Source organism: Larimichthys crocea, chromosome XV (assembly GCF_000972845.2).
Source record: "Larimichthys crocea isolate SSNF chromosome XV, L_crocea_2.0, whole genome shotgun sequence".
In the NCBI taxonomy this organism is placed as follows: domain Eukaryota; kingdom Metazoa; phylum Chordata; class Actinopteri; family Sciaenidae; genus Larimichthys; species Larimichthys crocea.
Genome location: NC_040025.1, coordinates 4891942 through 4914095, shown reverse-complemented (window position 1 = coordinate 4914095; position 22154 = coordinate 4891942). Strand labels below are relative to the sequence as shown.

Here is a 22154-nt window from a genome sequence, read left to right as displayed (position 1 = left end):
ATGTCAGCCGTTATCTGCCACAACCATCAACATTTTGTGTAAGACGAGGGCTGAGGATCGGAGCAATGTACGTGGCAACTAAAACAAAAAATGACTTTGTTTATGAATGCAATCTTCAGAAACATTGTAAATGACAAAAATATTTTGACATTCGCTGAATATGATCTTTATCTATATGGCACTCTTTCAACTCCTCAACAGTTCAGCGTGTCATATGCGTGTTCGATTAAAATCTCTGGACGGATTCATGTGTCAACCTTTTAGGACTAGACAGATATGTGTTGTGTATATATATGTGTGTGTGTGTGTGTGTGTGTATTGTGGCCATAAATTCATAGTAAGTGTAGAAAGTACACAACACAATAATCACGTTCTGAATAACGTGTGCACACTAGATTATACTTCAAAAACAAAATAGAAACTTTTTGTTATTATAATTAATTTGTTCCGCAGCTTTTGTGCTTCAGTACTTTTTTTTCAGTACTGTTCTTTAAATATAATAATTTCTCATGTACAGATGATATACAGTGTCAGTAAATGTAAACACAGTAAATTTAAGGAACTTTAGGAATTTAATTTCCTCATCAAAAATAAATATATGGTAGAAGATTGATAATTTTATTTTAACTCTGATTTTTTTTCCTCAGTTGCTGAAAAAAATTCTGTATCCAAAATGATTTTACAACAATAATTGGAAATTAAGATTTAGAACATTTAATTGACTTTTATTATTTATTTTTTACAGGCTTGTTTTTGTTACCTTCACTTCTGCCTTTATAATCAGAGCAGGTTGACATCCACACCAGAGTTACACATAATTATAACATTAATGATGGATCCTTTTAATAAGTCCTGACAGTATGAGCACAACCAGCAACAAACGTTATATCAAAGTTATAAAAACCCATAAACTTCCCCCTGCCACCTTCGTTAACAACATGCCCCCCTCTCTTCTCTTTGCACAATATGAGAATCATTTCAGAGAACACAATTGCACACTAATTAAAATATAGTGAAGGATTAAAAAAAAAAAAAAAAGTAAAGCAGTACATAACAGCTGTCATCCATCCGTGGACTAGTCAATGTTTATACACACACTTTAGATCCTGTATATACAGTATAATATACACTGTTCTGACAAAAAAGAATGCATTTAAAACTCAAAGGACTAAAAAATTCAGTTTGTAGCCCCTAAATAAAATAATAAAACTTATTAACAATTTATTTATTGTTACCAATTGGTGTTGATTTGTGCAATTAAATGTGTTTTGTGTAAATAAAAAAAAACAATAAACTACAAGACTTAGTTTAAATGACTACCCTTTGCACTCACTGTTAACATTAATTACTCATTATGTTTGTAAGAATTTACCGTCCAACTTCAGCTGTGTCCAACACACTTACATGAGTTCAGTGGTTCAATTATTCCTTCAGATGATTTTCAAACTCAACGCTGCTTTCTCCTCTCTTTATTTTTTGGACATTAAAATGATTAATCGTTAACAGAGATCTGATGAAAGAACCCGAAAACCAACATTGTGTGAGTCTCTCAACACCTGACTGTCTGAGGCTCTCAGCCCAAAGCTCATTGGTTCCTACTGAAGACGTACATCTTTAGAAACAGGCCACAAATGTAAACTTTCATTTGTTTTAAAGGTTAAATGATTTCATACAACAGCTGGGTACTGTAGTTTTTAACCGATGTCAAACAGGAGGAAATAGCGTATTGACTATTTTCAGCTACAGACCTGTTGAGTATTTGGGGCAACAGAATGGTGTATGTGGGGCTGCGTCAAAATAAAGTAGACTCTGACATGATGTCCCAAAAAACAGTTTGTTCTTTCTGTGTCCTCCGTTATGTAACGAGATGAGAACACAGCAGCTGAATTTGTTTTTCTGAGTTCATTCTAACACGAACAGACAAAATCAGTCGACTGTTTTAATCTGTGCCAGTGAAACGATTCTGAAAGAGGTCTCTTGGTTTGTGCCCTAAATTTCCATGGAGACATTTTGTCCTGCTGCAGTGTGTAAGACGATTTTGTGGTCAGTATAAATGTCACACTGTCTCGTGGGACATCAGTGTGTGGGTGTGTGTGTGTGTGTGTGTTGGACCACTGTGAGTTATGTAGTCTCAGTATGAGACCCTGTGCACAGAGGGGCGGCTGCTGTTGATGGTGCCCTTTAACTTTTTCCACAGTTTGATGAAATTAGATAACATTCAATACAAACTGACGGATTTCCTGTGTCAATAATAACATTAAAGATACATTCGAAGCTTGTATGTATGCAGCTATTTATTCTTCAAGCTCTAATAAAGACAGTTAATAGTGGATGCTTACATGTTTCCTGAGAATACATGTGAAGCAGAAGCAAGTGTGTTTCCTGCTTAGATAGGAGATTTGGTTTCAGAAACACAACCCAGAGGTTTGTGGCTTTTTTTCTGCTAAGCTAGCTCCACTCACGAACCGATGGTGGAGGCTGTTATGCTTAATCTGTGATTGCTTCACTGATACGTGTGAAATGCGTGGTCAAAACTGCTCATGTGCACGTAACCCTGGGATCAAATGTTTAGAATGTTATGCTGTAATATTCGACTGTTGCATGGCGGGAAGTTACACATATTTCATACCTGTCGAAATAACTTACTTGAGATGTATTCAAATACCAATTGATAAAGAGCTTTATTAGAAATGTATATATTTGGTTGTTACATGTTTAATTATTGTATCTAAATGACAATGGGGCAAAGCTGGCATGTATGCAATGCACCTACATCCACGGCAAACATACATATAAAAACTCCAACTTTGACTAGGCCACGCCAGAACCTCCCTCTTGTTTTGTTTTTTAAGCCCCTCAGAGGCGGACTTGCTGGCTGGCGTGTTTTGGATCATTGTCCTGCTGCATAACTCAAGTGCTCTTGAGCTTGAGGTCTCAACTGATGGTCGGACATTCTCCATCAAGATTTTCTGGTAGAGAGCAGAATTCATGGTTCCATCAATTACGGCAAGTCGTTAACATCCTGAAGCAGCAAAGCAGCCCCAGACAATCACACTACCACTACAATGTGTGACTGCTGGTGTGATTTTGATGACTTTTTATGAAATGCTGCGGTAGTTTTACATCAAATGTAACGGGATGCACAACTTCCTAAAAGTTATACTTTTGTCTCATCAGTCCACAGAATATTTCCCCCAAATTCTTGGGGTTTATCAAGATGTCTTTTGGCAAACGTGAGACGAGCCTTTGTGTTCTTTTTGGTCAGCAGTGGTTTTCGCCTTGGAACTCTCCCATGGATGCCGTTTTTGCCTAATCTCTTTCTTATTGCTGAATTGTGAACACTGACCTTAACTGAGGCGAGCGAGACCTGGAGTTCTTTTAATGTTGTTCTGGGTTCTGTTCTGACCTCCTGAATGAGTTGTTTATGCATGGCAAGTAATTATGGTAGGCCGGCCACTCCTTGGAAGGTTCACCACTGTTCCAAGTTTTCTTCATTCGTGCATAATGGCTCTCACCATGGTTTGCTGTCCAAAACACTTACAAATGGCTTTGTTGATCTTTTCAGATGTCTAATAGATGTCAATGCCTTTGTTTCTCATCTGTTTTTCTTAACATCCTGGCATGATGTGCTACTTTTTTTTTAAGGTGTTTTCAGTTATACAAAAATAAGCATACATACTGTAAATACATATTCATGCATACAAACTCTCGAAACATAGTCCCATATTAGTACCCTCCCCTTCTCCTGGGACCAAGAGTACAAAAAAAGCAACAAAACAAAACAAAAAAAAGTTCCAATTCTGTAGCGATATATCAATGGGCTAGACAGTTGCCTAGAGAGACCGTTTGGATAACATGATCTGTTAGAAATTCAACTTCTTCACATAATCAATGAAGGGAGCCCACACACAAGTGAATGTGCCAGTTTATATCTAATCTTTTCTAGCTAAAGTAAAGATGGCACCTCCTAAATCCATCTCCTGAAGGTTGGGCATTTATTAGATTTCCAATTCATTAAGATTGCCCTATGTGTTATGAGACTACAGAATGCTATTGCTCTCTTTTGTGTACTTATGGTATGTATTTCCAAAGGTGTGACTCCAAATATAGCAGTGAGTGGATTGGGTTTAAGGGATGTGTTGCATAAAGCTGAAAGGCAGTCAAATATGGAGGACCAGAAATCAACTATGGAGACCAGAACATGTGACCCAATGACACAGAGTTTCCACATCTAGGACAGACAGGGTGAACAGATGGGCATATTTTAGCTGTCAATGGCGTAATGTACTCTGTGAAATGAATTGTATCAATCCATGCCTTATATATATAGAGAGAGAGGACGTATGTATGTTGGAGATGCATTTAGCCCAGAGATGTGCTACCTTTTAAAAATCTTTTACTGATATGTGATCTGTATGTATGATATCATATATAAAAGTTATAACCGTCATATATATAAAAAATATACACTGTGTTATTTCATCATCGCCATGATCATCATCAGTCATCATCAATGAACACTTTTTAGCACTTATAAACAGTATCTAAACACACACCGCATGATTACTAAAGAAATATAACTACATACAAGTGTACAATTGCCTGTTCTCCTATGAAGACATCATTTTTATTACCACAGCTATATTTTACTAATATTTTCATCTGTTTATAGCACAGCATCCATTCATTAGTACACACAGGAGGAGTTGTAGAGTATATTACAGTGTTATCTAGTATACTGTCCACTCCTTTAGATATTAACATACTTGACAGCTATAAAGTTTAGACATCACATAGAAAATACAAAAGTTCATATGTTATGATTAAACTAACGAACAGCATTTAAATGGTTAAAAACTTTAATAAATACAATGCATACAGAATCAGTAATAATATTCTAATGATGTAATATGTAATAGTAACACAGTGGCCATGTTTTCACCTTGAGTACATTACATTAAAAATGCAAACCATGACGATAAATGATAACTCTTGCAAAACCTTTAAGCACAAGTTTCCCAGTGAAAACACAGTAAAAATGTTTTACTGGTGTCCATTGCCACCAGTAGCAGCTGGGTGCAACAAACTAAAGCTCACTTTAAAAGTTGTTTTTCTAGTTTGTGTTTTGCATGCTGCTGCAAAGTGTGGTTAATTATTTCTTACTGGTGTGTTACAGCTCTGGAAAGTCTGAGGCCACAAAGCCACAGCCCTGTGCAGCTCTGTCAGATATTTCAGTTTGCACCTGTAACCACAGTCCACATCCACGCAGCATTCACCCGTTTGATTCAGTGAAAAAGTTTGTTTCATGTCAAGGTACTTTATTATAAAGACATTTTAATCCAATGGGTGTATTTCTAATAAAACGTGGTTTACACAAAAGGTAAGATTGATGTCTTAGTCCAGTGCAAGTAAACTAAACATGGTATCCTACATGCCCTACAAAAAATCCTGTCCTACAAAATGTACTTAAAGTACATATTCCACATTAAACACATTTGTGTGAGGTCTGGCCTCTGCAAAGATAAATCTGAGAGTTCAGATGATTAATGGGAGGAAAGAAGAAAAAGATTTTATGTAATGTTTTTTTTGGCTACTTGACAGCCACTTGATAACCACAATATTGTCTCATATATTTTATATTTATATTTATATATTTATTTTATCAGCTGGTGGATTTTTTGACTTGGATTTGCCTATTTCTTGGTCATAATTTACTAGTTTAAGTTTAACAGAATTTAACTATATATATATATATAATTAAACTACCCATTTCATGTAACTATCTTCATGTTTTTCAAAGTCTTATTTAAAATGATCTCCCCGTCGAGGAAGCTAGATCTTCTTTCTGTCACTGTCAGAGACTTTTTATAGTTTCTGGATGCTTTATGATAACAGATAGCATTTTTTTTCTCAGAAACCAATATTTGGTTTCTCAGAAAATTAATAGCTTGACATTTCTCTGATGTAAGCTGACATTTGGCTTCCTTGATGACTGCAGAGTGTGTTGCTCCTTAAAACTCTTTAAGTCTTTGTGTAGCGACCCTGGTACCTGAATTATTACAATGTATACAGCACAGTGCACGGCTGCCGATTTGTTCCAGCCAACGGCCTTTGTTGCATGTCACATCATATCATTATACCTCCTCTTCATGTTTGTGTCTTTGTTTTGTGTGTTTCTCTAGTCTGTTTCTGGAATCAGCTGAAATATAATAAAAATATTGATAATAATTAACTAAAGAATTTTATAATGTCGTAGTATTTTCTTGCTTATCACTCCCCTGATGTCCAGTCTGGATGAACACTTTTTTTTTTTACTGCTGGAGAGAAAATTGTCATCTGCAAAGTTGTAGCAGCAAAATTGCTGAAGGAAATATTGTACGTCAATGAACTGAAAACAGAATTCAAATTAAACTAGTCTAAAATTACATGACCGAGGGACATTGTCCTAAATAATAAATATTGTGCCAATAAAAAAATGAATGGTATGGTAAATAGTAACTTGTTCCACCTTTAACTATGAAACCACAGTGGTGAGTGTTTCTCACAGATTAATGATTAATAAAGAATTAATAAAGAATTTGCAAATTACAAATGACACGTTTTTAAAAAAAAAAATATTGAGGGCATAGATGTAACTGCGATGGAAGACGATATTTAAAATGTTTTGTATTTGTGAAGGCGTGACTCGGTGGGACGGGTTCACTGTCATGAGACAAGATTTCGGGTTAATGTTTCTTAAATTTAATTGTTTGTTTAAATATTCCAAGATTCTAAACAGTGAGCTCACTGGTCAGTAAATATAGTTGGAGTCAATTTTCAAATGATGGGATGGCTGACGGGACTATATTGAACCTGACTGTTTTAGTTTGGACTTGAAGGTTCTTGGATTTGAGTTATGTCACTGATGAACACACCACATCCCATTTAGAAACACATTCTGGAGGATTGTTCAGATAATTTGGCTTGTTTTGTTTTTATTGTTTTAGATCTGTTTTTTCATTCTTACATCCAGGCTGCTCTCAACTGTTAAATCTGAGCTGAAACTTATATATTTAGTGCTGTTCGTTACTTACATAATACTTAACCTAATTTTAAAATTCTGTTTCTATTAATTATTTTATAATGTAATTTACATTTTAAGAATTTTTTTTTTTGTGGCCTTTTCAAGCTTTATTTTGATAGAGGCAGCTGAAGAGTGACAGGAATGTGGGAGAGAGAGACGGGGAATGACCTGGAGGAAAGAGCCACAGGTCCAATTTGAACCCTGGGCTTCCACAGCAAGGACTGAGCCTTCACACATGGGGCGGCTGCTCTACCAACTGAGCTAAACACAGCCCCATGTAATTTACATTTTAAATAAACAATTTCTCTTAATTATTAACTTAGCAGTACACATCATTAGAGAATGAACACTTGTCTGTGTTGCCGTGTTTACAGAGGTGTGGTCGTGTTGGAAGCAGAGATATTTTAATCATATGCAACTTAAAAATCTCCCTGAACTGAGTCAGATGATAGAAGAATATAAGTCTACATTCAAAAAGAATAACATGTCAATAATTTTCACTGCAGACAAACCATGAATATCAGTTGTAATCAGTTGTATCAGTTTGTACACACACCTTACGATTAATTAATCATCAGCAATAATGTAATATTCCCATTAATAATCTCATGTAATCTGTAGTGCATAAAACATATAAATCAGTGCTCTGGGTCATTCTGGATATATATATACTTTAAACAAATAAAAATATTACATACATTTTTCCTCCCTTCATCGTTTTTATTCATTCATTCACTCAGATATGTATCCCATTAAGGTCCATTTGGACATAAATGATTTGATTATTTCCATATAAATATGTTCCTCTCTCAGTCTGGTTGCTTTTCTTTCACTGAGACACTTTGTCAGTCCTGCTAAGCGTGACATTCATGTAACAGCTCATATCCATTTTTGGTGGCCACATCCTTGGCAATATAAAGCTGAGCTGATCACTGATCTTCCTCACTCTCTAGTCATGAGCTGTGGTGACGATGTGGTTCTTCCTTCTCCTCTACGTGGCTCACATTGTGCCGGCAATCTCACAAGGCAAGTTACAGCTCCTCTTCTAAGACTTCACTCTCTGTGTTTGTAACTGACAAAAACAGGACAGTGGTTTTCCTGATTTAACACATTTTGGGGTTTTGAGGGTTATGAGAAGTCCATAAACTAAATGTAAGTCAACCATAGCTATTTTTGGAGGGAAAGCACATGCAGGTGTTGCAGGAAATGTGTTTCTGAATCTAAATATATATATATCTATGTATATTCTGTCATTTCCTGAAAGTAAAAGCTCTAATGACACGATAAAGTGGTCTATGAACAGTGCAGCAGGTTCAAGTCTCACAGTTGAGAAAAAATGATGATCAGAAAGTTGAGAAATATTTTAGAACTCATGAAGAGTTTGATTTGAAACAATTTGGCTTTGACGAACCACTGCATCAATATTTAAATACTGCAATGATAAAAAAAAAAAGATTCTGCATCAGCATCAATTTGGATGTTTGTAAGTTTGGTGAATTTTCATTTAAGGTAAGAAAAAACTGTTTTCATAATAATAAATGTTTAATGATTCAGCAATAATGTATCACAAAATGAAATGATTTAGGAGCAATTTTTTTTAACATTTTTTTTATTTTATTTAAAAATTTCTTGATGTGTAAAACATTACATTAATTTCTATTGCGAAATCAGCAAACATAAACATTTCACAATACAATTTATGTAAACTACTAAAAGTATTTAAGTGTATAAGAATATTAAAGTTAATGTTAAATTCTCTATAGAAGTCACATCAGAACACTTAAAATTTAGATGTAGGTTGTATGTAATCTTTAATAGTTTTGGATTAGTTGTTTTTCCTGCGTTGCCACGAAAGATTCCTCTCTTAGGATTTGGTGAAACTTTCAAAGCTGTAGCATTCACAGACAATTTTCACTGAAGTCACAGCCGCGGCATCATCAGAAAAAAATTACATGACTTTGAGAAATTCGTCCCCCAAAAAATTAAAATGAATGAATAAATAAATAGATAAGTAGATACATAAATAAATATCCTCAATTTGTATGAAAATTTGTCAAATTGTGTTCAGTTCTAGGTTGGGTAAAATTTAACAGCAGAGATCAAAAACTTGAAATAAAATTTGACAATTAAAGCAAATTGTGTATAGATGGCTCATAAATAGGTACGCACCTGATATACAAACACTGACAAATATTCACAGCAAATAAAGACTATAAAATTGAAACCTGAATATTTATCTATCTATCTAACTATATTTCACTTCTATAAACCTCCTGTCATGTAACCAGATGATGAAAAAATCAAGGTGATTCTAAAGGGAGAAGACCCGTGTGAAGGCCATGCTGAAGTCCTCTATAAAGGTGAGTGGGGCTATGTTGGCGACACGCACTGGGACAAGACAACTGAAGAAACGCTGTGCAGGAGCACTGACTGTGGGAAACCTAAGTCACACAACACAATGCAGTACGTCTTCAGAGAAATGGGGAAACCAGTCTGGCTCAACGAAGTAGTCTGCAAAGAGAACTCGAGTGATCTGACGAAGTGTACCCATCCAGGCTGGAACAGCAGCTATTACTCAAAGGACTATGTGAAAAAGCTCAGTTGTTCAAGTAAGCCTGAGATCCATAAATATGTATTGCAAGTATTGTATTGCAAGTTCAATCAAAATATATGAACATGAAAATTATATTTTGTTTGTGTTTGTAATGGCTGTTTTTGTTTTCCTAGAGAAAATCGAGATCGGCTTCTTTCAGAGTCCATTCCGCTGTGCAGGAGCTGTGATGTACAATGACACCTCTGATGGGGAACAAGGTTATTTCTGTGGCAGCCTGGGTAAGTGTTAACACCGTGTATACAGTACACATGTCTCAGTGTCAATAGTGTTATAAAAAAACATTATAAACACACACACATATATATATAACTTATAACTTTACATTGGGTGGTGGTCTAATTTGTTTAGCTCTGTATACACACACACATTCTCCATTACAGGTCAAAGATGTAGTTGCTGTTCAAGGTGAAGGTTCATACATTGAAACATGCTTTGAAAAAAAAAAATTATATTAAATATTAAATATTTTTTTAAACTTTTCATGTAATCTGATATTGGATAATTTTACATCTTTGGGTTTCACACAGTTATTTAAATGAAACCATATGAGTATCAGGTATCTTAGTTTGTCACTGCTAGTTTTTTTGTGTGTGTGTGTGTGGTGTCAAAAAGCTTGTGCGTCTCAGGCTTGATCTTTAACAACACATTGTATTTTATAAGATAATTATTATTATTTTTTGTTTAAGTACTACTGTAGAATTGATTGTTTAGGGTAGAAGTATAAAGTAGCATAAAGTGGAAATGATGTGATTAATCACAAACAACTACAGCATATGCTCATTTATTACACTATTATTTAATTATTTTTTGAAAAAGAAAAGACCCATGTATCTTCATATTTTTTTCATCTTATTTTTTATTTCATATGAAACGCGCCTACAACACTTCACTATGCTCTCTTTAAAGTTCATCTGTTTATCAGATTTGTTTGACTTTGAGGTTATTTCTCAAACCACCTCTCTAAATTCTTTTAATACTGCTGCCATGAATATTGTTACATGTTTAGCACTATGATAATAAATACTAAACAATATATGTATGATTCCTCCCTCACAAAGAATTAACTGATGTCAATCAGTTGTGTAAAAACCTCAACTGTGGTGAATCCAAAGAGGTTCTTAAGGATGAATGGATGATTTTGAAAGACAGACAAAACCTGAAAATGAGGTCCATCAACTGTTTAGGGATCCAGAATGTAAGCAATCTGTGGCAATGCGTCTCTTCTAAAACGTCATGCACAAATCCAGTGTCTGTCATATGCAAAGGTAACACACAAACACACACACACACACACACACACACACACAGATTATGTTTACCAAAGTGTTGTATCACATCAGTGATTTAATAAATATTTCATTAAAACAGGTCATAAGAGACCGCAGGTCAGAGGAGAGACGAAAAATGGCTGTGGGCGGCTGAAAATAGAAAAAGACGACAAATGGATTCCTGATAAAAACTCAGCGAATGATCTGTGCAAGCAAATACACTGTGGTGAAGAAGGCAGCTATAATAAGAGTACCACAGAGCTGACATGCAAAAGTAATTCAACCAATTCATATGTAGCCTTGTCTTTTCCGACCTCTGACACATTTTTTTCACCCGCTATCTTAAATTCTAAATCATGAACACTTGCCTCGGTTTTTGATTCCTCACAGAAAACGTTGAAGTAGTTCTGATGGACAAAAGAAAACCCAGCACATGCTATGGTGAGGTTTATTTTAAGGTGGATGATGCACTCAAACGCGTGTGTGGCTCCAACTGGAACAAAAAGAATGCTGAAGTGGTCTGCAAGGAGCTAAACTGTGGAGGGGTGAGTTTTTATTGTCAGGCTTCAGTAGCACAACTTAAAAAAAAAAAAAGAGTTTATGCAAGCCTAAAAATGACAATTACAATTACAAGACCATTCTAAATACTAAAATGTGCAATTAGCTTAGCATGAAACAGGCAAAGGCAACTGGTTCTGGCCTCATATTTTATTTTTGTTACTCTCTCTGTACCTGTCAATACAAGTATTGTGTCTGGCACAAATGAATGACATGATAACTATTAAATCCTCTCTTGCAGGTGGTTGCTCATCTGTCTAACAATATTAATGAAAAGGGGATAATGGACAACGTGAAGTGCTCGGGCAAAGAGTCCTCACTGTGGCACTGTATGGCAAAGCGTAGCGACCACGATGCCTTCTCATGTTCTTCCAGCGCCTATGTGATCTGTAGAGGTGAGATATTGCAAAGATCATATGCTGATGTATAATATATATGTAATTAGATATTATATTCTAAATGTATGCATTTAAAGTTTTTCATTCAGTCCCATTCTTAACAATTCTTTTGCTGTTGTGGTACAGGTAGCATAGATGTGAGACTGGCAGACGGTCCTGGAAAATGCGCTGGGAGAGTTGAATTGCTGTATGAGGGCCAGTGGCAAGGGGTCACTACGCAAGAATGGACAGACAAGAACGCAGATGTCGTGTGCACACATCTGAAATGTGGAAATCAAGCAAAAACTGCCGAGCCTGAAAAATTCAGCCAGGGTTCAGGCGGTTCCCTCGATCTATCCTGCAAATCAAGTGTCTCTGACTGTGATATCACTAAAAATCTGAATCGTGAACGTGGAGAGAAGGAAGCAGTGGGGATAACCTGTGAGGGTGAGTGCTTTTTTCACTTTGACCTTCTCTTGTTACATCTTGTCACCTTCAAAGGTTATCAAATAGTTGTTTAATCGAACATCCAACAGACAGGGCATACATATCAGTGTTTCAAAGTTTTGTTTTAGGCTATCTGACTAATGTGCAGTCCAATATTCACTTTACTTTTGGATCTTTATCAACTCCTGATGGAGATATCTGGCTGAGCATGCAACAATAAACTGATATAATCATTTAGCAATAGTACATTTACTATTAATTGATAATTCAGTAGAGAAACTTAATTTTATTTTCTTTCTGCTTATATATCCTCTGAAATTAAACCATATCAAGAAAATATTCCCACCTTCCCCTAAAAAAACATGAAAAAAGAGAAGAAACCTGAGTACAAAAAAAAAACGAACACGATATCACAACCCAAAATTTACTCAACCAAATATACTTAAGTAGACTATTAAAGATAAAAGTTTCAAATAGAATTTGTCTCAGGTAAATTTGAATGTTTTTGTTCTCAGCATTTTTCTGATTCTTACATAAAAGTAACTTTCTATACCGGCTGATACTTTTCAAAGGGATTGTGAGGCATTGTGACAGACTGTGAACAAGTTCAAGTATCAATCTTAACACGTTTTCCTTTTTCTGTCCCTGTCAGAACATAAGGTGGTGTTTCTGAAGGAAAATGCTTGTTCTGGAACGGTGGGGATAGAGCATGCCGGCAAAACCTACTGGCTATCCGGGTCGACGGACACATGGAACCAAGAGTCTGCAAACATCGTGTGTCAGCAGATGCACTGTGGGAAAGCTGACAACTACTCCTTCATCCCTAGTGCTGATATGATGAAAGACGTTTGGCGTAAATCTTACAACTGCTCATCAGACTCCAAATCTCTGTTTGAATGTAAAAATACGCAACTGCCATCTGACTACAATGAAACTGTTGCCTCTGTGATGTGCTCAGGTACTGTGAAGCAGTGTTGAAACAGATTTTATGAATGTGTATGCTGTAGATATTTTGCTTAATCTTTGAAAGTATCATGCATTTCTTTTAACAGGAGAAATCTCAGTGAAACTGACCGAAGAGTGCTGGGGGTTCGTCACCATTTGCACGGGAGGGGAATGTGACGGTGTGTGTGATGCTGCCTGGACAGACAAAATGTCTCAGATGCTGTGTGCAGAGACGAGCTGTGGGCATGCGATGACTAGTGTCAAACAGAAACAGGAACAAAGCAACGTGATTTTCAAGAGCTTGCACATGACGAACCACACGACCAACCTGGGCCAGTGCAACTTGGTGAAAAAAGAAAAAAACGATGGAGTCTCCTGTAAAAAAGCCTATGTTGTTTGCACAGGTAATGGATTGTTAAATATTCATACAGTCAGTTATCATAATTATGTTTTATCCTATGGCAGCGTTTCTGAAACTTTTCACACCACGTACCACTTTAGAAGATACTAGGCTCTCCACCATACTGTACCAGCATTTTCATGCAAGATGCAGCAACCCTTTTCCCTTTTCAGCAACGGACAGTTTATGCAGGAGGCAGATTTATTCCTGATACCAAAAGACTATTTCGTGTCGACTGTTGTTGAATCGTGAAAAGAGACAATTAAAGAACCAGCGTTCATTTGATGGATGTTTTGATGTTTTGCACTTCTCCTTTTCATATTTGCCATTTGCAGCCACGATTGCAGTGTTTCTGAATCATGAACGCTGGAAGAAGTAATCACAACAAAAAAAGGAATACACAGCATATTTTAAATTTAATTCCAGACATCTCATAGTTTACTTCAATTCAAAATGTTGTAGTATTTTGATGGCATTAGAGTAAAATCTCGACAAGGAAATCATTTAAATAAGCTTTGTTTTTAACACAATTTGACACAAAAATATGAATTTTATGAAATTATAAATTTCCCTATTGGGCTTGAAGTGCAAACCTAACTTTCACCAGTCTTCACTTAAAAATAAACGAAAGCTCCCTCTTGATTAATTAAGGACGAATTTCCCTATTGGGATTAATAAAGTGCAAATATAACTTTCACCAAACATCACTTTTTGTAAAACAAAAGGTGTTAAAAACATGTATTGTAACGCTGACAAAGTTTTTAGTGTGTATAGTATGGACGGGGCAGGGCAACTTTAGCAAAATACTTGCATCTCGGTAGCTCATATTTAGGGTCAATTGTATGGAGCATGTGTATGGGTCAATTGTATGGAGCATGTGTATGAAGCCAGGCTTCTCCACTGTGTATGGACACCATGTCTTTGCCGCTAATGTTACCTGCGTTCTAGTTGTTTTTTTAAGGTTGTCGTTGTTCAGGTGCTGCTGCATTTAGTTGCCACTGACTTCCAACAAACTTTACAGCGGACAGTGGTTTGCTCTGTGTCATCTGCTGTAAAACCCAACCACTTCCATATCACTGAGGCGATGGAGCCTTTTTGGGGACAAGTTTTTGTCACTCTTAATAACATGTGCTGCCATGCAGAGGTTTTGCCGGCCTCTGAGGAGAAGAGGTCGCCTCACACAGGGGAGGGGCCGGGCGGTACTGGAGGGAGCTGTACCGTAATTACTTTAGTTAAAGTGAAAATTGATTTTTATTTTTGAACATCAGCCTAAATCATGAATTAAATTAATTGATCAAATCAATTTATCGCCCAGCCCTACATTAGAGGTTGTTAAATTAATTTATTTCATTTTTTTAAAAATAAAAAAAAGGTTCCTCCAAGTGCTATTACCGGAAGGAAACGTACCGCCAGTGGTACACGTACCATACTTTGAGAACCAGTGGGATCAGATATATACAATCTAAAAAGTATAAATAGAGTGAAACAAATATTTTTAAAGCTGTGTCCTCTTTATACAAACATCATACTAAAAATGAATGAATGTGAAATAAGTTCATAATAATCATGTTCCTGTGAGATTTGATGGTCATAGCTCATTTTTTTTTAATCATTGTTTTGTTGCAGGTAGTATCAAGGCCAAGATTAACGTTTCCAGCTCCAGATCCAAATGTTCTGGAAATGTGGAGATGAACTATGAAGGCCAGTGGCTCCCAGTGTGCAAGGATGCTCTACAAAATGTTGAAACACAAAAGATCATCTGCAGGGAACTGAATTGCGGTCAGCCTCTCAACGTAGTTGACTACTTTGGGCCGAGAGCAGCAGTGCCTCCTGTCATTTCAAAAATAGAGTGTCCTACAAATGGCAACATGTCATCATGTAGCATCTCTCCTGGCACGTCCAGCTGCCCTCTTGGTCACCTCCAGTGCTCCAGTAAGTGCAACAATTTATCACTTTACTCTTTCACCACACTACCTATGTGAGCATGATTTGAAAAGAGTGTATTACAGAGAGAAAAAAGACACAAGCTGTGATCGAAATAGCATGTTGGAACCTTCTATTGAAGAATTGTTTTTTTTGTTAAATATCACAGCGTAAGATAATTTGTATTGTCATGTCCCCGTGTTTATCGCAGGCTGGGGTCACATGGACCTGAAATTCGGCAATGCCTGTAGTGGAGCTGTGTTTGTTCACTCAGAGGGAAAAAAGAGCAGTATCTCCCCTAACGGCTGGAGTGAAACTGCGGGCAAGCAGCTTTGCAAGGACCTGAAATGTGGCGAGCTCAGGTTAATTAAACCAATTCAGTCTACAGCAGAGTCTACCTGGCATCGAAACTTCAACTGTGATGGTGTAGAGACGCCACAAAACATATGGGACTGTGAAAATTCCTCACAGAACGAGACGGTCACCTCAGCTGAGCAGGTCTTTATTGAATGCCAAGGTAAAATTTATTTCTGCAGGACCACTGAGATGATCATGGCAACTTTGCAGTTGTGTCATAAATATGGCTACTATGTCAGAATTATTTTTATTGACAATTAAAGGAAGTGACATTTTAGAAAATTAAGTGAAAAAACTGCATACTTATCATACGCTATATGTATCACAAACATGCACATTCATTTGCAGGTGGTGTTCAGTTGACCCTTCCTATGTCCCGCACCTTTCTGCTCTGTGCTCCAATAAGAGTTGAGCAAGCCTCGGTCAGAACTTTCTACTCTCCTGTACTTAGAACATGCTATGTGCCAGCTCATCTATGTTGAAATGACAATCAAAATATGAAGATCGCTAAAAGTGTTATACAGTCACATCATAAATTAGCTAATGTTTGCAAAACTAATTATTAATGCAAATTAACCATTTGATTTAGATTAGATGATGTAGATTGTTACAGAGCAAAATGCAAACTAACCAGCTGGCATTTTCAGCTCAGCTATCGCTTTTATTGTTAAAATCTAGTTGTCTTTTCAACATGAAGGAAAGGAGAAAGTTGACAGAAGTTCTGACTGAGGCTTTTAAATAAACTTTGCTAGTAGATTAAAGGTCCAGTGTGTAAGATTTAGGAGTATCTATTGGCGGGAATTTATAAATATAAATGAGTGCATTCTCATTAGTGTATAATCGCCTGAAAATTAGAAATGCTCTGTATTTGTTGCCTCAAAATGAGTCCTTAATGTTTACAGTGAGAGCAGGTCCTCTTCCATGGGGTCTGCCATGTTAAACCACTATTTTTATACAGTAGACTTGAGCAGACAAACCAAACGCTGACTCTATATATATATCTATTTTATGTGAATTTCACAGCCAGAGTTTTTTCTACATGCTTTGAATTGAGAAGGTGAGACGTCTTAGAGTATTCATTTGATCGTAATCTGCAACTTCAGTTAGGTGCCATTAAATCCTACACACTGGACCTTTAATAGAAACCCTGGCAGTGTGTAAAAGTCTTTCTACTACACTTATGAACTCCTCAGAGTCACATTGTTGTCAGTGATGTTTTATTTGCTGTTGACTGTGTGTTCACTCAGGGTGCTCAACACCATCTCAAAGTGTTATTTTATTGTTTTCTTTCCTAGGCGAGCCAAAAGTCACTCTCTCAGAGGACTGTTATGGTGAAGTGAGGATAAATAACACCAGTGTGTGCCATAGGAACTGGAAACCTGAGTATTCAGACTTGGTTTGCCAGGAAAAAGGGTGTGGCAATGTAGTGCCACAGAGCAGTAGCAGCAAACGTTCACCTAAAGATGAGAGCTACCACGTCAGTTGTGAAGAATACCATTACAAGCTTGGCCAGTGCAACAGATATAAGGCAAAGTGTGAAGACGTGGTGTATGTTTACTGTTCTGGTAAGTATGTACAGTATGTGTCATTAATATGACTTCCCACAATATTTGTCACTTTGTACTGATTCATAGTTGAGTGTGACAGGAGCCTTCACATTGTGACAGGAGCTTTTACATGTTCAGAGGTGCAGGTAGCACAGTTGTTCATCGAGTTTTAGTATTTTTTTTCTTACTTTTTATTTATTTTTGTTAACATCTGATTTTAGATAGACCCTCTTTGCAGCTAGAAGTGAAATAGTGAATCCATTCAAATAATTTGCATTACAGAAACAGAAGACATTCTGCAGTGCACGCTTACTCTTTGCAATTTATCGCTGAGAGTTTGATTAAAACACCGATAAACTCTCATGTCACCTACAGCCGAGGTGAGCCAGTTTGCTCAGCTAGCTCTGTCCAACGTGAAAGAACATGCCTACCAGCATCCCTAAAGGTCAAATGGCATGTTATATTTTGTTAGTTAGGATAGTATAATCATAGTATAAAACTGCAACTCATTAGTTTTACACTAAGACTGGTTTTTAATATCGTTGGACAGAGTGGCTGCCAGTCTTTATGCTCAGCTTAAGCGACTCACATTTGACAGATGTGAGAATGCTATTGATATTATCTACTAGAAGAAAATAGATAAATCTGTTTCCAAAGTTAAATTATTTTTTTTATTTTACAGGTGCTGTCAAGTTCGACACCACAGAAACATGTGGAGGTAAAATACGAGTCAGATACGGAGATAGTAAGCTATCTTATCTTTACTTCGATTCTCAAGATTCCTCTATGAAGCAGAAGCTCTGTGAAGCACTCAACTGTAACGGTCACAATGCTAGCATAAAAAAAACAAAAAACAAAGAAAAGGAGGTAAATATTTATATTACACATTTTGTTTGTTTGTGGTAAGATCTCACTCAATATAATTTAATTAGATCTTTTTCATGCTAATTCCTGTTGTTTTGTATGTATTTGTATGTATGTTTTCTTATATTTCTGTATGACTGCATGAAAAGGTATTACTCCTGAGACAACTTTACATTTCAATTTCAAGATTACCATGAAAGCACAGCTTAATTGCACCAAAGACAACATGGACATTAGGCGCTGCGTCACTATAAATGATCGGACGACCAAACCATTTCAGATCTACTGTAACGGTAACTAAAACCACAAAGCTTTTCCCAATGAGTCAGGCTGCTTTTCAAATTAAACAAGAATAACTAGAGCAAGTAAGTAATGTTGTGTGTTTGATTCCAGGGTATAAGAGTAATGTGACGCCTCCTGAATCAGGACCGAACTACACAGTGGCCATCATCCTCGGATTAGGCTTTCTTCTGATAGTGATGATATTGATAATTGTGTTTATACGCATCCGCATGGTGAGGAAATCCAAGAGGCCCATGAACGTCTCATGTGAGTATATTATTCTGTTACACTCGTCTTCTGCTAGTTGTCATTCCTTCAGTTAAAATCAAATACTGGTAAGATGTTTCACGTTCGATGAATCACCTAAACTAAAGGTGTGCTGGAGCCGATGTGCCACAAGAGGCCAGTCTTTCTGCACGCTCACTACATTTCTGTCCAGCATTTACATTCAGATCTGATCCACATCGCTTGAAGAAAAATCTTTAGTCCAAGTCCAGACCCAGTCAGAGTTGTGAAATGTGTACTCATTGTTTTCTTGCCTCATGTGTTGTCTTCATTCATTCAGTTTATTCATGTTTGTCACATAAGTGTCTGATGCTCTTTTGATGTAGCGAGAATGTTGCCAGGAAAAGAAGTAGAGTCTGAAAGTGGCGAATATGAACCTGTCACAAACGAAAATGAAATGGACGTCTTCAGTAATGGCAGTGAGTCTCATTCATTCATTCATATCAGCAGTATTATTATTATAATGGGTATATAAGAAGATAACATATCTAATACTATTTTATTTTAAATGGTGTTTTATTACTTAAACTATAATAATACTAATATTATATTACTATATTAGATTTGTGCTTTATATTATTATAAACAGGCCATATAGCATTATCTTTAGTTTCTACAATATTTTATATGTGTGTATATTACAAAAACAACACATATATTCTATAGAACATTATATAATGCAATGTATATTGTATTAGCAATGTATTAATCATACCTAAACCTATAGATATAATATATAGTAGATTGTCACATCCACGTGACAGATTAGTGGATAAATATTTGCACAATCCACTCTAAGTTTAATGTATTGTAATATTATTAATAATATATCATTATTATAGATTTTTTCTTTTATTCTTATTTATTTTTTTACTTGATTCAAATCTTGTCTTGTCTGTGTGCTGCGTTTACGTGAAGTCTTGACTTGATTTCAGTAAAAATGTGAATAATAATAATTATAATATGATGGACATATCTGTCATGACTGAGTTTATTTTAATGGTTTCATGTTTTCACAATGAATTCGTGAAAGTGTGTTGCTGCTGTTGTTCCTGCAGGGTTCAGATCAGAGGCTGAAGTCATCACGGAGAACGACGCAAAGAGTATCTCTTACGATGATGTTGGCGAAGCGGCTGAGTCTCAGCCCCTCACCTCTCCGGCAGTCCCTGCTGGCACATCAGGAGACAGCTTTTTCGGTGATGATGCCCTCAATCAACACTCAGGAAAGTTTTGAACCAGTTTAATCACATCTTAAATACCAAAACAAATCCTCAGCAGTCAGATCAAGCTCATTTTAACATGCAACATGTTTTTCTTCTCAACAGATGGGGTGACCTACGAGGTGGAAGACCCACAGGAGAATTACGACGACATTGAAGCCAGCCCTGAATTCATTCAGACTAAAGCTGAAGTCCATGACGTCCCCGAACCTGCGCCTGAAAGCGTCACCGTGGCAACTCCAGGGATGGTGCAGGGGGAAGAGGACTACCTGGTGCCAGGCCAAGATAGGTGAGACAAAAGTGGGTTTAATAGAATCTGGATCACCCCAAAACCCAGCTCACTTTTACTCTGACAAAGATGGAAAAACATTGACCATGGACAAACTGTAAAGAATCTTTGTATGCATCAGACAGTGGTTAAAATGAATAATGTAAAACACATCACAAATCAGACAAAATTCAACAATTTATCAACATTCAAATGGAAGTTTCAGGAACTTCATACTGCTGATGCGTGTACCTTCCAATGAGATTAAGGTTGCTTTATGTCTTATTTTACAAGAGCGTATAAGAAATGTATTTGTGTTTACTTTCATGAAATAAGCCGTACTAAAAATGTTTAGATGTACATATTTTTTTGGATTCATCATACATTTGTTTAAAAACATAAATCTGATGTATATTTAGTAGTTAAGCTTCTATGATTTCCGCACATTTCCGTTCAGACAGATATGTCCTATAGCATAACTCAGGTGATATTTACGTATTATTATTTTTGAAGTTAATATACAGCTTTGTAAGAATGTATAACATTGAGATTTCACTGTCACATTAATGTTTTTTTAGTTTTTTTAAATAAATAGTTGCTGAGAGTTGGCTCAATGCCACGCTCACAACTGTACGGTAGATTTAAATTTTCAGTCAGCAGCCAGTTAGCTTAGCTTAACTTAGAAACACGACTGAAGCTCACAAATTATTATGATCTGTTGTTTGCTTCATCTGTCCAAAAATGGAGTCAAATCAACAAGATACGTGTTCATTCTTCAAATTTAAGAGTGCTGGCTGGTGGATCTTGTTAGCTTTGCACTGAGCCATGCTATCTGGTATACAGAGATAAGACTGGTGTGGATCGTCTTATGTAACTTGCAAGAAATTAACATAATGTATAAAACATGAACATAATAAGTTTGCTATGTCATCTTTTATTGTTTGAGTGTCTTTAACAAGACTTGAGATAAATTTAAAGAGTGGGTCGTCCAATAACCCCAAGGTTGGCGGCTTGATTGCCACTCTTGCTGCTCAAAAAAGATTGCCACGGCCGAGGTGCCCCTGAGCAAGGCACTGTCAACAATCAACATCTACTCCCAGGGTTGCTGTGAGTTGATGCCACCGCTCCAGTGAATCTGGCATCCGTCAATTTGAGTGTGTGACCCTGTGCATGTGCATATGTGCGCAACAGGTGCCCACCTAGATGGGTTAAATGCAGTGAAGTCATTTCAAGTTCAACATGATTAATAAAGTTTCTAAAATTAAATTTACTAAACTGGTAACAGAACAACAACAAACATTTTATTGCCATTTTTTATGCTTTCTTACATGAGTTTTTATGGACTTTCAGTTATTTTTTGTTCTTGTGAAGTTGCAGCTTGTCTTCAGAATTAAATCCAGTCATTGCATCATAGCATCAGCTGTACAATGAATGTAACTGCTTCTTTATAAAATGAATAACTGTACTGCTTGTGTGCCTTGTGTTAATAACGTGTATATTAGTGTATATTACTTTCGATATGCTCTGTCCTACCACTTTTAGACTTTGTCCTCTACACTGTGCCTCTGAGACTCCCAGTTTTGGAAAATGGCTCAGATGTTGAGTATCAAACTGTATGTTTTATATGTCATATATAGTTTGATACACAGCACAATAAGCCATTTTCTTCACAAGATCATCTGTAGACACACGATTGAATCGTGTATCATCTTCAACAATACATTGACGTCTTTTAC

The 22154-nt window shown here is 36.4% G+C and overlaps 1 protein-coding gene across 1 annotated transcript; it reads left to right on the top strand.

Annotated features, from left to right (window-relative positions):
* The first annotated feature begins 8015 nt into the window (after positions 1 to 8015).
* LOC104930159 (scavenger receptor cysteine-rich type 1 protein M130) lies at positions 8016 to 21873 on the top strand. Its single transcript, XM_010744877.3, has 19 exons — positions 8016 to 8089; positions 9352 to 9672; positions 9791 to 9895; positions 10736 to 10942; positions 11046 to 11219; positions 11336 to 11490; positions 11745 to 11898; positions 12028 to 12327; positions 12980 to 13285; positions 13380 to 13676; positions 15299 to 15604; positions 15807 to 16112; positions 17248 to 17517; positions 18182 to 18366; positions 18551 to 18656; positions 18757 to 18912; positions 19257 to 19349; positions 19989 to 20153; positions 20256 to 21873. Exons 1-19 carry the CDS (start codon positions 8035 to 8037, stop codon positions 20441 to 20443), a joined length of 3849 nt encoding a protein of 1282 aa, XP_010743179.3. The 5' UTR covers positions 8016 to 8034; the 3' UTR covers positions 20444 to 21873.
* Positions 21874 to 22154: the final 281 nt, after the last annotated feature.

Bases quoted from the DNA above. Each gene is read 5' to 3' on its own strand.
- LOC104930159 (XM_010744877.3), top strand. From the start codon at position 8,035: ATGTGGTTCTTCCTTCTCCTCTACGTGGCTCACATTGTGCCGGCAATC. The intron at 10,943-11,045 runs GTAACACACAAA...TCATTAAAACAG, and splicing joins AGTGTCTGTCATATGCAAAG to GTCATAAGAGACCGCAGGTC. The intron at 19,350-19,988 runs GTGAGTCTCATT...TTGTTCCTGCAG, and splicing joins GGACGTCTTCAGTAATGGCA to GGTTCAGATCAGAGGCTGAA.